The sequence below is a fragment of the Pteronotus mesoamericanus genome, unplaced genomic scaffold (genome assembly GCF_021234165.1).
Source record: "Pteronotus mesoamericanus isolate MK-2021 breed Mesoamerican mustached bat unplaced genomic scaffold, CSHL_Meso_final contig_20, whole genome shotgun sequence".
NCBI classification, from domain to species: Eukaryota; Metazoa; Chordata; class Mammalia; order Chiroptera; family Mormoopidae; genus Pteronotus; species Pteronotus mesoamericanus.
The window spans coordinates 75516069-75533178 of record NW_026555085.1 but is presented as its reverse complement, the minus strand read 5'-3'; the positions used below and the strand labels follow the sequence as shown (position 1 = coordinate 75533178).

The following is a 17110-nucleotide window of genomic DNA, read 5'->3' as shown; positions in this document are numbered from 1 at the left end:
AGTGCACACTTTCCGTCTAGACACAAGCATAGATTAGCCACAAAACACAAAGGAACCCCACTGTGCTGTGTGGAATCCTGTGTAGTTCGCTACAGTAAATGTTACTAAACACTATTAAAGGAAAGGGGCTCAACCTGAAACCACCAGACACAGAAACTATAAGATTCTGTCTGTACAGTCTGGCAAGACAAACAGACACATAAGGAACAACTTCAGTGACTGTAAAACACATAAAAGTATCTTCAAAGTATATAAACTGTGGCCTGGGGGGCGAGGGAAGGCTTCACAGAAAAGCTGGCACCTACACAGCCAGGGTGAAAGATGAATAGGCCCAGGACAATCAGACACAGGATCAAAGGGCATTCCAGATTCTGCAAAACATGGGCAGAAACACAACAGACTGAAAAGTGCTGGAAGAACACATTCACCATCAGTGAAGGAAAGCAGGTCTGTTGCATTCTTCATCTTTCCAAGAAAAAAAAAAAAAAGCTTTCAAATAAGGAGCTGAGGAAGAATGTTTCACCACCACTTGTTTTGCTTAAACCTCGTAGCTTAGCTTTGTTCTCTCTCTCTGTTTTATCTCTTAAAGAAATTAAGTACTTTGCTGGCATAAAAGTTCAGTGAGAAAAAGTATTTCAACTTTACTGTGGGGGAAAAAACCCCCTGAAAAGTAGGCAAGAGCCAAGGAATAAATAAATTACACTTCTGGGACATATAAATGGAGCGATTTCTTTTTAAAACAATCAGGTATCACTGACCAGAAACATTAATTCCAGCCCTTCCGTTCACCAAGTGAATACATATTTATTTTATGCCCAAAATTTGTTAGTTTCTGGGATACCAGGCCTCTGAGGCACTCTCACCGCCCTCCTCTTTGAGCAAGCTCTTGCTTGCAATCTAGTAAAAGAAATAAGCAAAGGGCAATTCACTGCACCCTGTTTTTTTCCGCGGTTGCCAACCAAACCTGAAGCTCCAAGCTGGGTTAAATTCCAGTCAAGCTAACCAGTGAGGACAAAACATACTTAATTACAACAACTGAGAAGTGAGAAACCGATAGAGGTCTTCAGTAAGGGTGTCTAAGCACCTCTTCCTGTGAGCAGGGAGCTGGCGAGCTGGACTTCCTGGCCAGTGATTTGGAATGCTGAATGGGGCGCAGAGGAGGGGACACAGGGGGTGACGTTACCTGGGAGCTCAGGTAGACTTTGAGGCACTCCTCGCACACGGCCTTCTTGCAGCAGGGCAAGGGCTTGATAGGCTTGTCTTCCAGGCACACCCGGCACATCAGCACCATGAGGGGCGCATAGGGATCCCCTACCCCACTCAGGCCAGAGTAGGGTGGAGCTCCCAACAGGCTGGGCACTGAGAACGGCTCGGGAGCCAGGTAGAACTCCAGCTCGATGCTGCCGCCATCGGGGGACAGGGGGTCCGTCGGGAGGGACAGCCGAGGGCTAAGAAAGGAGGCGGGGGCACTGGGAGGGTCCAACACCGGCGGAGTCCGAGGTGGCGAGGCAGGCGGCGAGAGCTTCTCGGTGGTGGGGTCCTGGGGCAGGTCGTTCTCCACGCAGAACACGGAGCAGAAGACTTGCCTCTTGGCGGCGGGCGGGCGCCGTTGACCCAGCACGTCCAAGACCACCGAGTCCGGGGACCTAACGCGGGTCCTGGGCTTCGGCTCCTCTCCGGGGGGCACCTTCTGCTGTTCATCCTCTCCCTCTTTTCGGTCCCCAGTTTCTTCCTCCTCCTCTTCCAGCTGCTGTTGCAAAGTCTGGGGATTGAGGGGCACGGTGAGTGCCACTCCCGCGGGCTGCCTGGGTGCTTGGCTCTCCGTCCAGCCTGGGGGCCCCCGGCTTCGCGTGGGCTCCTGGGCGCTCGTGTCCACGCAGCCGGAGTCGCTTCCGCAGCCACCGCCACTTGGATCCACGGAGGCGGTGCACGGCCCGGGCGCCCCACCGCTGTCCCCCCGCGGCCTCGGGGGCTCAGGGTGGCCCGTGGAGCCTCCGGTGGGGTCTCCTGCCTCCTGGGGCCCTCCGCCGCTCACCGTGCTCTGCTCCTCGCCCATCGCCGCCCGCGGCCCGCGCCGCCGCTGCCCATCCAGCCGCCGGGACCCCCACCCGGCGCCGGCGGGCAGCGGGGGCAGCGGCTCGGCTCGACTGGCGGCTGTGCTTCTGCTTCCGGGTCCCTCCTCCGGGTCTGGGACGCCACGAGCTCCCTCCAGGGAGCCCTTGCTCCCGGGCCGCGGCGTGCAGGGAGCCGGGCCGGGCCCGCTGCTCCTCCCTCTCGTCCTCCCGCGCGGCCGGGGCAGAGCTTCGGGGGCGCCAAGGGCCGCTCTCTCCGGGTGCGAGCGCGCCCGTCCCACATGCAGATCGGGGCGGCGCCGGGGCACCGAGAGCCCCGGGCGGGGCAGAGGGGTCCGGAGGGAGGCGGCGTCAGTCCCGCGCCATCGCCTGTCCCAGCTTCTGGCCGCACGGGACGGGCGTCCGGAGGGCGGTGGTCTTAGGGGCTAGGGGCCTGTGGCGTCGCTGCGGCGCGCACCCGGAGGTGCAGCCAGGACGCGAGCGAGCTGTGAGGACCTGGGGGAGAGACTGGAGCGAGCGACCTCTCTCTCCTCCTTCTTCACCTAGCGCCCTCCTCGCTGCCCCTGACCCCACCCCTTTGGCGCACACCTCCCCACACGTACACACGCGCACTGGCACACGCGCTCAGCCACAGGCACCCCCGAGTGGGTGTGATCTTAAGAGCCGCGATGCGCCCTCGCGTCCGGAATTCACACTCGGCCTCAACAAAACCCTTCTGAGCAGGCAGGCTGCTCTTTGGGCTACGCATTGAGTAGAACTTCCTACAAAACTACTCAGTACTCAGAGCTGGCTACAGAGGATTTGGTTTCTCTTGTTTCTCTTGGATCCGTCCAATTTTAAATCCCCCAAAGACAGAGTTCAGAGAAATAACTCTAGGAATTATTCATTCAAAATGCAGTATATAAAGCTCTCTTTTTTCTGCCTAATGGGGTAAGAAGGATTTGAAAACCAACCACCAGCCAACAAGCGCTTTTAAGCTGGACCAGAGGACCAACTGGAATCCCGATGAACATTGATAATGAACGAATTTAAAATTTATCACTTTTTCCTCCTCTTCAGTGTTCTTTTATGACCTATTTTTAACCCTTTAAATATTCTGAAATGAGTAGCACAAGATCATAAAATGCCCTGGCCTCATTATGCAACAGAATCATTGGTTGGAATCATGAGGAGTTTCATTAGCATAACCATATTTATCTTTAAAACTGTTTCCAAGACAACAATTATATTTGAGCCAGAACTTAATTATGTGTTGATCTATCTTTATTTTACAGGAAGTATTAGTCACCCAGACTGGTGTGTTTTAGTTCCCTAAAGCCAATGAAAACAGTTTTGGGAAGCCAACCCTTGTTTTTTTCATCTTGACAGAGAATTCACTTTACACATTCATGTAATGGGAAGCGGCTCTGAAGTGTGTACAATTTTTTTTTTATCTTGAACTTGTTGCTGGGTTGTTCTAAAATATTTTCCAAATCAGATACAAATGCTAGAAAGGTAACTACCTATGCAATACAAAAAAAAAAAACAACAAAAAACAGTGTAACGTCATAGAATATGTCTATCAAGTGCATTTGATGCTCAGTTGCACCCCAAAAGGATGACTCCAATCTATCAGTCTAAATGGAACCTCATTTATCAGTCTGACCCCAGAACGAAGATTTCTTATTTGGAAGATTAAATGCTATTCAGGGACTTTTTTTTTTCAACTTAGCTAATTAATTTCCTGGTAACTGCTGTTTATGCCAAATGATACCTCTAGTGTTTATTGTTTTAAAGGCAGGAATGAGAAGCCCACACATGGGCCTTTTGTGTATGCCACCTGAAAACTATTTTTTCAAAAGGAATATTAAAATGTTGCTTTCCAGGTGACCACAGGCTGAGAGTAAGACCAGGGTAATGGATACAAAAAAAAAAAAAAAAAAAAAAAAGCATATCTCCATTATCTGTAAGCATCAAATCCTTGAAGGTCTTCCCATAGTTTGGGACTCCCTCCCCCTGCACACATTTGTCATAGGTATTCCAAGAATTTGTTCTTGTAAAGTCCACCATTTTGTTCCTTATCCCTCAGGTGTCAGTTCATTGACATGGCTTTCCTAGATACTGAACCAACTTGAAGTTCCTGCCGGGATTCCTGAAGGCAGCCCATGGCTCTCAGCCCTTCTTATTGCCATGACTTCCTCCCTGCAGAATTCATCTGGCCTCTGGGAAAGTAGAAGCATGCATGCCATCTCCCCGCCCCGCAGAGAGACCCAGAGCTGTCTGAATCACCGGCCCAGCATCCGCTGGTGTTCGGTCTGGGACCCACGGGACACTGGCAGCACAGAAATGAGTTAAGAGGCAAAGTTAAAGTGCTGGTTCTACCATCAATTTTCCCTGAAAAGAAATGCATGAAGTACCTATGATGATTTTACTGGTAGGATTCACTTTTTTAAAAGGATTGTTTGAAAATATACTCTTGCATAAATTTCATTTACCTACCACAAGCTTAATATTATTGAAACTTATACCATCTGCTTATGCCAGACTATATACAGTTGTTAGTATAACATAAGCACTGTCTGCCACTGCCAGTTTCAGTTCTCAGTATTTCTTCACCTGCAATAAGCTATGCACCTTCCCTAAGCCTAAGACTTCAAGTTGGGGAAGGGACATAGTCAACTGCTTTTAGTCAGTATTGAACATTGTTTTTGCTAGTCTTGCTCTCCTTATCCTGGCCTGTATATACGACTTGTTTTGTTTTGTTTTGTTTTGTTTGAAAACTTATATTTAGACATTAATTAGAAAATTAAAAAGCCCAGATTTGTTAACTTAGTAGAAAAATGTTCAGGGGTATCATAAAAGCTGTAAATCATTAAATTTTAAACATTAAAGGTAAACTTATTTTTTAAAGTTGTGGGAAAGAAATACATAAAGTTAAATACCATGGAATAATTATATGGCAAATACCTGGTTTTTCTACCAGTCCTTCAATTATCAAATCAGGTAAAAAGAAATAAAAATCATTTCTTTTTTAAAATCATTTCCTGAAGAGAAATGAACAGGGTGGAATTGTTTTTCTAGGTCTTCTGACAGGCCCAGTGGAATGTTTCCTATTTGTGTCCCCTCTTCAACCATGGAGGAAGAAACCTTCCAATGACTAGAGGAAACCCCTTCAAATAAAACAGAGTGGGATACAATTGTTTCACTTTCCTTTTGCACCTGAGTTCCCTAAGGAAAATCCAAATAGTAGACTTTTATAAGAAAATGTTAAAAATAAAACTAAACAGTATATTTCTTCAAACTGGAAAATGAAAACCCCAAGGAAAGCCTTGGAAAACAGAGAAAACCAAGAATAAGAAGGAGGAGGGTAAAAAAGAAAGGAAGAAAGGATGGAAAGACCTACTGTTCAAAATAACCACTGAAACTGCATTAACATATTGGTATATTTTATACTAGTGTTTGCATCTTGTGTGTATTATATATTAAGTGATATATACTTTTTTGTTTTTCTGTAATTTAATGATCTTTTCTGAACATTTTTTATATTATTAAAACATCTGTACATCAGGATTCTTGATCATAAAGAATTTTACTATATAGATGTGTCATAATTTATTTAACCAATTCCACTTTATTTAAAAATAGATTATTTATGATGTTTAAAATATATATAACACTTGATGTGTTAATACCTATTATATTAATGTGTAACATAAACTGTATACATTCATAACATACCACAGCATAAAGTCCTAAAAATTAAGTTACTGCCAAAAAGTGTAGAAATAATATTGAGGCTTTATCACAGAAACATAGCACCAATTTACAGTCCCATCAACAGTGAGTATGAGAGAGACTACTTCCTTAATCATTATAAGGAGATTTTTGAAAATTAAAAATGGTGTAGCATCTCACTTTTTAATTAATGAGCACATTCTTTTAAATAAAGAGGGAAAAAGCAAATATTAACTGTCCATGACTCTTTAGATATGCATAATACAGCAGTATATGTTATGGTACTTTATTCCTAAGGTTAGGGATGTGACAGCTTCCTTTTCTTTATCTTTTTAAATTTCTTCTTTACCTCTTCTATTGACAAGAGGACTCCAAAAGTGTTCAGAGCTAAACTCAGTCATAGTTAATACTTCTCAATGCAAGATGCCAATCCCTCATTTACAAAATGCAGGTGTATTTATTTGATTCCCCCAGCTCATCCCCTAATGAATACTGTGCCAGGGAAATCCAACCGCGGAAGTTCTTGGGATTAAGACAAGAAGAGTTTCACCAACAGAGCATCATCAACCCTTCTTCACCTGGGAGAACCAGTCACTTCTTCATTAAAGGAGTGCCCAAGACCTTGCAGTTTCAAGACAACTCAAAGTTTCCACTACTGTGGTTTTTGTTTACTAGAAATTGTCAGCTCTAGCTCTGCATCTAGAAATCCCCAGTCTCCTCTTCCCAAGGCGCATAGTCACATGAAGAGGGAGGCAAGTTCTCTTTTCCTCAGCTTCCCTTTCTGAAAGGGGTGTCGGGTCACAGCCGCCTCCTGACAGGCTTTGTTTACAGCAGGAGTCAGAAAAATTTACAACCTGGTGTCTCATAGGCCCTGAGACTGGAATGCCTTCTTGGTTGGGTGAACAAGTACAAGATAAATCTCTTCTTGTAAAGCCCGTGGTACCATCCTTGCTGGGTCATTCACAGCGAAGGAAATCATTTTGTCCAAACTAAAGATTAATCAAGCATCAAAGTAACAAAGACAAAGATGCGCTTGTACATGGCAACACTTCTAGATTTCTTAGCAGAAGGGAAAGTAAATCTCTTTGTAAATAGGGAGAAAGGAAAAGGTAACTTAATGAAAATTTGTTTAGAACAAAGAAGTGCTTACACAACTATGTTAAGTGAAAAAGGCAAGAAAATGTAATGCATAACATGATTACAACAGCGTAAAAGACAGAAGTTGCGAGTGGCTTGTCCCGCGGAGCGCCCCGTTCCCCGCAGGATCTGGGAGGGACCGCTGGCTGTGATCCGCCTCCTGCGGCCTGGGAGGCCTGGGAGGCCAGCCTGGAGCAGGAGGAGTGGAGCCTTGAGGTTAGGGCCGGCAGGGACCCTGGGGAGCTAACATGCCAAAGGACCCCACAGAAGCGCCCCGGGGGTGCCCTTCGGTTCAGAAGCAGCCCAGGACAGGGGCCAGCCATCTGCACCCGGGAAATGAAATGGACCAGCCCATTCTTGAGCTTAACTCCGTGAAATTGACCAATTTCTGCTATAAAACTGTTATTTCCCATTAAGAAACACCTCCACAAACACCCTAGGCAGAGAAGCTGTCCAGCCCTTCTCCACCTACCTGCAAACTGAGCTATCCTCTCCTCCCGCAAGGACTGTTCGGGGACTGGGCTTACGGACTCAGCTGTCTCAATCCCCAATAAGGTCCCTTCTTTCTGAGGGGGGAAAAAAAGTAATAGTGGTTACTATAAAGGTGATAACTTGGTGATGAATTTCTTCTCTATTTCCTAAAATTTCTAAATTACTATGCTGCTTTCATAACAACACATAAAGAACAGAAAAAGATCTTTCAAAAGAGTGAAACAGTTTTATTCTAATAAACAGGAACATAGGCTTGGTGTTAATAGATGTTATTTGCACGCACAATCAACATTTAGGATAAGTGGGTCCTTTTACTTGTGTTATAATTCAGTTCAACAAACATTTCCTGATTGTCTTTTAGATCCTGTGTCGGCTCAGGAAAATTCAGTTTACTTACTTGCTCAATGGAGAAAATACTCCTTTCCCTAAATTTGGTTTCCTTCATACTAACTTTATGACATCTATGAAACACTTCAAACTGTCCATAACATATCTTTCCTGGATATGAATGCCCAGTTCCTAGCCTTCTGAACATATTTAATTCTCAACAAAATATTTTTAAAGGAAAAATGAAAGAATGGTCTTCTACTTAAGCATTATACACAACTATGATTCTCAAACTGTGTCCCAAGCAAGACACTCTGAGGCACAGCAGCAAACTCCAGGGTCACCATGGGGGTACTTACTGAGCTGGCTAAAAAGTTGTGCTTTTCTCCCCCCCTTATATGGCTCTGGTAGGGCTTAGTTATTTTAAACTTATTTTGAAGCCCTTGTGTTAGATTATATTGGAAGAGGTGTCATATCAGTGTGCATTAAAAAATGATCAAAAATGGTGAATTTTTGTGTAGCCATTTTAATATTGAAGATGGATGAAAATAAGCACTATTTTCAGTATATTAGGCTTTATTATTTCAAGAAAGCTACAAATGCAACTGAAATGCAAAAAAGATTGTACAGTGTATGGAAAAGGTGCTGTGACTAAATGAATGTGTCAGAAGTGGTTTGCGAAATTCCGTGCTGGAGATTTCTTGCTGGACAATGCTCCACCATCTGGTAGACCAGTTGAAGTTGATGGCGATGAAGTCGGCACATTAGAAAAGAAATTCAAGACATTAATTGAGAATAATCAATGTTATACCATGCAGGAGATAGCCGACATACTTATAATATCCAAATCAATAACATTATGGCTAAAAATGAAAAATGGTGCCTTTCATTTTATGGAAAAAACTAAACCGACTTTTGGGCCAACCCAATAAAATTCTTCAAGGACTCAGAGCATTACCTGTTGGACACAATGCAAACTACTTCTGTTAAGTTATTAGGAATGTCTTTTGGCCTGAAGGACTCCATGAAAAATAACTGAGACACAGTGCTCCATAAATCAAGAAAGGTTGGAACCTTGGGTTGGAAACCCAAACTATAGGGCAGGAACAACGGGATAGAGACCCTAATCTCTTAGAAATTCATATTTAAAACTTACTAAAGACATTTGTGTGTTAAAGGATTAACCTAGTCTAAAGAAAGTTTTGGTCCTGGCCCTCAGCTCCTGGGAGGTAACCTCTAGGATCTGACAGAAGGAATGGCCTAACCAGTGAGTCTCATTGCTAAGTGTCTTTAGCTCAGGACACCTACCTAAGTGTCCTGGGCCCATGCACTTAGTCTATGCTAACAATGTGATTTATGTTGGGGTCTTTGGTCATGTGGTATCAGCTTGGCCTATGGAGAGATGGGAACTAAGATCAGCCAAGTCTTTCTCACTGACTTCTAATGAAAACCCTTGACACTAATGCCTAGGAAGCATCTGTGGTTGGCAATATTCCATGCATGTTGTCACACATCATTTTTGGGAAAAATAAATGCTGTCCACACCACTACACTGGGAGAAAACAACTGGTAGCTTCATGTCTGGCCTCTCCCAGACCTTGTACTGTGTATCTTTGCCTGTTGCGAATTTTAATCTGTCTTCTTTCACTGCAATAAACCATAACTGTAAGTTAACAGTTTTGCTGAGTTCTGAAAGTCTTTCTGGAGAATTATTGAACCTGAGGGTATTCTTGGCTACATCTTAAACTACAACAGTTGGAAAACAAAAATTAACATTTTTAGGTTTTCATTTTTCTTGTTTTCCCTAGCAAAAAGATGTTATTGAGAAGGTATAATGTTCACTAATACAAGAATAAGGCTAGTTTAATATAAAAGAAAAATAAGAGAAAGTGTATTACATTGTGCTGGTTGCTCGAGAAAGTTGATTTCCTTTGATAATAGAGATTAGTAACTGTATTTTTTAATATACGGTTTGCTTGAAATTAATTTTAACATTTTGCTTGACAAAATCTAGTAAGAGGATTAGATGATTCTGAAATTTTCAAGACTGACAGCTTAAGCTACTCAGTTGTATTTATTTTACAATTACAGAAATAATTTTATCTATTTATCTCTTAACACGCTGTTACCAACTTGGAATGGGAAAACCCAGCTGCCTTTGGGTGCTGTTAAATATCACAAGCTGCTTTTCAAATATTGTGGAATCAGTAAGCTGAAAATATTTTCTCAAATACTTAAAAATATTTCTCAGCATGTAAATATCTTAAAAGGCTTTTTATACAAATATTCCTAACTCATTTACATTTTATTTGTTCTTATCTTTAGAAGACTTTGGAGCTGTTATTACAAACGTCATGAGAATGATGTTATATTTCATAATTGTAAAATGGGAAAATGACAGGACTGGACAAATGAATATCTGTATCTTAATAATGTTTTGTCATTGATTGTGTGTTTTCCTGAACTCCTTTGGACCTCAGTTTTTACTTTTGCAAAGTGGGAAGATTGGACTGGATGACACTAAGGTTTATGTCAATACTAAAATCATTTTCAATTTAACCAATAGACATTAACCTGAAGTTTGCGCACATTGTTGTGAGATGCATAGGACTTATAAATAGTGACTATAACTCAATCCATGCCCTGAGGAATCTTGTAATTAAACAGAGAAGGGAGGTATCAAAATATATGTAATTTCAGAATTTTTGATGGATGCTATCATAGAACTATAAACTCAGGACTTTGGAAGTTGCAGTGCAGAAAAGATTTCTGCCTAAAGGGAACAAAGAAAATTTCGTGGAGGACCTGAAGATGAATTAGACTTCTACAGGTAGAGAAGGTGGTAAGGATAATTAATATTTCAGTAGGAGAATTATACGAGCAAACGCATGATGGCAGAACACAGATGGTGCCTTGAGCGGCAGCTAGCAGTCCTGGGTGTCTGATCAGATGCAACCCAGAGAGAAAAGACAGAAGATGAGGCAGGAAAGGTAAGCTGACCCAAAATTGTACGGGGACTTAACGCTGAGCAGTTCTGTTTTCCCTTCCAGATCCCCTTTCTGCTTTTGTCTACCCTCTGTGCCCTGGAGGCTGACCCACAGGAGCAGGCGTCAGTAGCCTCAATTGCCCTCTGCCTTCCAAAGCAGTCCGATGCAGGGAAGGTACTGGCGGGTAACCTTAGTTTTGGTCTTTATTTTTCTGTCTCTCAGTTGGCAAGTCCCTGCACACCGACTGTGCCCTACTATCAAAGGCCATGGGTGCTATCATCTCTGGGTTCTGAGAGTTTCTTCTGGCGAAAGGGAGGTATCTTGTTTTCCCAGGGCAGCTGTAACAAACCGGATTGCCCAAGAAACCAAAATTCTTTGTTTTATGGTTCTGCAGGCCAGAAATACGAAACCAAAGTGTCAGCAGGGCCATGCTCCCTCTGAAACCTGTAGGGGACAACTCTTCCCTGTCTTTCTAGGTTTTTGTGTTTGCTAGCAATCCTTGGCATTTCTGGTCTCAAAGAGGCAACACTCTACTCTTTGCCACTGTCATCACTTGTCCATTTTCTCTCTATGTGTCTGTTTCTGTGTCTCTTCTTATATGGACATCAGTCCTAATGGATAAAGGGCCCACCCTGCTCCAGTATGACCTTATATTAGCTGATTACGTCTGCAATAATCCTATTTCCAAATAACATTCTGAACTGCTGGGGGGTTGGGACGTCACATATCTTTTGAGGGGACACAATTCAGCTTTTACCAGGAGGTAAGATTCCCCACAGTTGCTAATCCTGGAGTATCACACTATCTCTTATACAAGTCCTAATGCCTGTCCACATCTTTGTAACTGGCCCCTTACTAAGCTTTGTTAAGCTACCCAGTGTATTTCTACCATCTGTTTTCTTCAGAGATTCTGATTATGTAGATTGGTTGCCTTGACAGTGATTTGACCAGGTGTTTTGATGTATTTTGTTTTGTTTTAGACAGTGGGATCTATTTAAGAGGAGAGTAATAATCAGTTCTGGGTATAAAAACAATAGACATTGTGGAAAACTAAAATATGCATTAGAAAAAAGGAGGCACAGGAGTCAAGATATAAGATAGTAGCCTACTGTTATGCTATGTCCTCATGTTGAGATAAGACAGGGTCTTAAGTGGGAAGGAACACCCATGGCTACCTGGATCCCAGAGTAAATTCCAAAGTCTTCCCTAAGGCCTTTCATTAGGTCTCCCCTTTTCTCACACCCCTGCCCCCATGCCTCACTCACTACACAGACTCTCACCGGCTCTTCACTATTCCACAAATGTGTCTATTACATTTTTCCTCCGGGGCCTTGATCCTGTGCCCTCTGCCTGGCGAGTGCCCGTGCCTGGTCTCTGCTCAGTATGTCCCATTGTCTTAGAGACCTTCTTTATCAACTTCAATAAAATATCACCACCCTCGTATAGCTCATCCCCACTCATCTCTAACCCTTTACTCTGTTTCCCCCCACAATCCTCACCAAGTGACACAGTATATATTTATTTATTTTCTATTTGTTAATTGTGACCCTCCCCCCTTAGATTTTGAGCTCCATGAGAACAAAGATATTTTTCTGTTTGTTGTTTTGTCCCTAGTGGATAGAAATGCGCCTTGCAATAGTAGGTGCTCAATAAACACTTATTAAATGGTAGTCATCATTAGAGATAGAATCTGTGGGATACAGTAATAGATGTAATATAGTGGAAAAGATGACATATAAGGAATTAAATAAAGCTCCAATGTTTTTTCCCCCCTCTTCAGTAAACCTGACTTCACACAAGTAATTTTTTTATGCCTTTCTAGTACAAGATTTTCTAACCCAGTTTAGCTATTTCTGCATTTACATTTCAATAATTTTTTTCTAAATTTCAAGTAGCTTGTTAAAAATCCTAGTGTTCATGATAGGAATCAGTAATTCATATGAAGCATGTGAGCAGGTTGTGACTCAAATACATTTTTAAGATGGTACCTCAGGTTTGTATTCTGTTACTAGAATATATTAGCAGATTCTCCTGATATTGTTCCGTTGTGGCTTGTGGCTGAACTTCTGATTGCTTTTTTGCCTCTTTTCCATAACTTTATGTAACAGCCTCACTTGCCTATGCCTCATTAGTTGACGCAATGCTTCCTTCTTTATATTAAATAGTTAACTTAGAGAATTAGTCAAAGTGTTTAACATGATTATTCATCTTGCTCTGTGATGCATGATATTTGTTATTTAATTGCTTGCTTCCAATTTTATGGATGACTAAGAAATACTGTGAAATTAGAACTCAGGAAGGCCCTATGGTACAGGCTTTCCCACACCTAAGAAACTGTCTAGCATGGTGCCAGCGTTTCTCAAAATGGTGTCTGTGGATGAAATTCTGCAGACATATCAGGACACAGTCTGCCAATCTCTAGCTGTTACAGTGAGTCATACATGGATCTGCATCTCCTCTCAGATCTGATGCTTTAGAGAGTATTTATGCCACTTAAATTATGACATTATGTCATTAGTCCTTTTTGCCCTGGCTGGTGTGGCTAAGAGGACTGAGCTCCAGATGCAAACCTGAAAGTTGCAGGTTTGAATCCTGGTCAGAGCACATGCCTAGGTTGCGGGCCAGGTCAGCAGTTGGGGGCATGCAAGAGGCAACCAATACATGTTTCCTTCACACATCAATGTTTTTCTCCCTCTCTTTCCCTCTCCCTTCTTCTATCTCTAAAACCAAATAAATAAAAAAAATTTTAAAACATAACTCTTTAATTAAAAAAATAAAGACCAGCCGTTTTAAATTCATAGGGAAAATGAAGTAAGAAAATTAGGATAATTTCTATGTCACCAGTGATAAATAACTATCAATGAGCTGGAATCAAACATGGTTACTTTTGGGAAAACTATCATCTTCGTTTCCCTCAGATCATATGATTAATAAAGCATTTTAACGTCTAGATATAATGCTTACTTTTTAAAAAACTTTATAATGGTTTCCAGTTTCTTTTTGTAAGATTTTTTAAATTTATTTTTAGAGAGGAAGGGAAAAGGGAGGGCGAAAGAAAGGGAGAGAAACATTGATGTGCAAGAGATACATCGATCTGTTGCCTCTCACCCTCTCCCAACTAGAGACCTGGCCCGCAGCCCAGGCATGTGCCCTGACTGGGAGTCAAACTGGTGACTTTCCGGTTCGCAGGCCATCACTCAGTCCACTGAGCCACACCAGCCAAGGCTAATGATTACTCTTTGTGTTCATGAACATGCAGCAGTGAGAACTCAGAATGTATAATCTTTGTTTTTTTCTCTTTTACAAATACTTTTTTATTGTTTATTCTGTTACAGTTGTCCCAATTTCTTTTTACCCTTTTGTTCCCCTCCCACCCAGCCCTACCCCTCTCCCCCACAGTCAGGCTCCTTTCTGTTGTCTATAGCCATAAGTGATTCATATATGTTCTTTGACTACTCCCTTCCCCTTCCTTCCACCATTTTCCCATCTCATTCCTCCCCTCCTACAGCTATCAGTCTACCCCATTTCCATGTCTCTGTTTCTGTTTTTCTCATTAGTTTATTTTGTTCATTAGATTCCAATTGTAAGTGAGATCTTATGGTATCTGTCTTTCACTGACTGGCTTATTTCACTTAGCATAATAGTCTCCAGTTCCATCCATGTTGTAGCAAAAGGTAGGACTTCCTTTTTTTTTCTTTCTGCTGCATAGTGTTCCATTGCGTAAATGTACCACAGTTTTGTAATCCACTCATCTACTTATGGGCACTTGGGTTGTTTCCAACACTTGGCTATTATAAATTGTGCTGCCATGAAGATAGGGGTGCATAAGTTCTTTTGAAGTGGTGTTTTGGGATTCTTATGGTATATTCCCAACAGTGGAATCACTGGGTCATAAGGCAGTTCTATTTTTAATTTTTTGAGGAAGTTCCATACTGTTTTCCACAGAGGCTGTCCCAGTCTGCACCCCCACCAAGAATGAATGCACTAGGGTTCCTTTTTCTCCACATTCTCACCAGTACTTGTTGTTTGTTGATTTATTAATGATAGCTATTCTGATAGGTGTGAGGTGATCTCTCATTGTGGCTTTAATTTGCATCTCTTTGATGGTTAGTGAGTTTGAGCATGTTTTCGTATGTCTTTGGCCATCTGTATGTCCTCCTTGAAGATGTTTCTATTCAGGTCCTTTGCCCATTTTTTAACTGGGTTGTTAGTCTTCCTGGTGGTGAGTCATGAGTTTTTAAATATATTTTGGAGATTAAATTCTTGTCTGATGTATCATTGACAAATATGTTCTCCCATACATTTAGTTCCCTTTTCATTTTGATAATGGTTTCTTAAGCTGTGCTGAAACTTTTTAAAAAATTTATAATCACTTGAAAGACCATTAAATAATAGGAACTTAGAGAGAAATTCAGTTGTTTATTAAAAAATTATAATCAAAGTATTTTTAAAAGTCAAATTATGTCACCTTCCTGGCTAGGGAGAATTATGATTGTTGGTTTTATGCCATTTTCCTCTAAATTCAAAGCAGCCAGATTATTTCTACTGAGGTTAGCTCTGCGAAAATATTGTGGAGTAAACAATGTGGGTGTTGGTGTTTCTTCTACCTTACTTTGATCATGGTATAAGTGCTGGAATTCTGTGCTGCTACTTGGAAAATGGTGTTGCCCATCCTATTAATCTGGCAAGACCCAGAATTTCCCTTAATCATTCCCTTCATTAAAACCTACTGAACCTATGTCCAATTCCTTTAGGCCTTTGTGCTGCCCTCCAAATGACAAGGGGTAAATATTATCATTAATAATATCACACATATCTGCAGCATGGTTTACAATGTGTTGTCACATGCGCTATCTCATGCCAGTATTCAACATTATACCACAAGAATGTTAAATATACAGAAGTCAACAAACTATAGATCACTCACCTCCTTCTGTGTAGCCCTCAGACTAAGGATAGATTTTATGCTTTTAGGGAGCTATTAATAAAAATAAAGGAAAAGAGTATGGAACAAAATGTCTGCTAAAAAGCAGAAAATATTTAATGCATGTCTCTGTACAGGTGAAGTTTCCATTACTGGATTCTCTTTCTCTTGCTCTTGATTTCTTTTCCTTAGAATGGAATGAGAATAATTACTCCCTTCTCACTAACCATAGCCTGAGACCCTGCTGACCTTACTATACTTACGTACCTGTCTCTTTGAAGCTGCAGTAGGGAGGAAGCCATGGAATGTTAGAGATAAATAAGACAAGGGGAGAGGAATGTATAGGAGTATAGAGGGTTGCATTATTTTAGAAGAATGTGAGTAAAAGATTTCAAAATAGGAGTGCTGCTTTCTCTTGTTCTTTCTGAATTCAAACATATCCTCGGAGTATGAACAATTTATAATAAGAAGGATGAGAAGTAGGAAGAAGATGAAAACTGAGCACTTATGAACACTTTCCTTGTACCTAGAACTCTAAGATGTGCTTTCAATTAAATTATCTTACTTAGTTGTCAATATATACACAAAGCATCCTAAGTATATCCCTCTTGTGATTCTGAACAGTTCAAAAAATAATGTGGCCCTAAAGACATCTAATAGAAAGATTGAATAGATAGAGTTAGCGATATGTAGTGCTAAATTACAGAAGTAAAATCCCTAGGGCATGGTCCAATTTGCTGTTATTGGACTGGCAACATCAGAAAACTTTGGCTAATTCCCATCTGTGTTAATTTTTAAATGACATAATCATTTGGTTTTCAGTTTTTTTCATCTGCTAAATTAGAGGGATTACATGGATCACTTTGAATGTATTCCATCTAAAATGCCATCACTAGTTAAATTGTAAACAATTACATTTTCCCAGGTCCAAAATATATCAACAGTTAAGACAATAAAATGTTGCAAGGGAATTAATTGTATCATGACTTTGACTCCTGAAGACTATGAAAGTAAACTAAGATCAAGTTCAGTAAAAAAATATAACCTTTCAAAATATATATCTACATTTCTTGATGTGTTAGACACTATAATTGAACATCTTTTCCTGGGGACTTAACAGTTCTATGTGTTTTTCAAATTTCAAAAACTGACAATGAAGTTCTGCTTCAATGGCCACATGATTTTCTATTGAATTGACCCTCCCTTATGTAATAGCTCTGATATTGTTACTCTCAGACCATATCTAATAGTTAATTGGAGATGGCTGGTAGCCCTAGCTGTAAAAGCCTTAATCACTGAGCTTTGAAGGAGATCATAGAAGAATATTTTTGTGACTTAAGCATAAGAAAGGTTTTCTTTGACAGATGAGGAAAAGCAGTCACTATAAAGAACAAATTGTAAACTGTCAATTCATCACACTTTAAAACTGTTCTTCGAAAGACATGCAAAACCATCAA

General features: G+C 41.3%; 1 protein-coding gene across 1 annotated transcript in view; it reads right to left on the bottom strand.

Moving 5' to 3' along the window:
- The window catches only part of RNF217 (ring finger protein 217), a 113577-nt gene extending 111215 nt beyond the window's left edge, over positions 1-2362 (bottom strand). The window contains exon 1 of the mRNA XM_054569912.1: positions 1184-2362. Coding sequence (XP_054425887.1) covers positions 1184-2056 — 873 coding nt within the window. The 5' untranslated portion in view covers positions 2057-2362. The remainder of the gene's footprint in view (positions 1-1183) is intronic.
- Positions 2363-17110: the final 14748 nt, after the last annotated feature.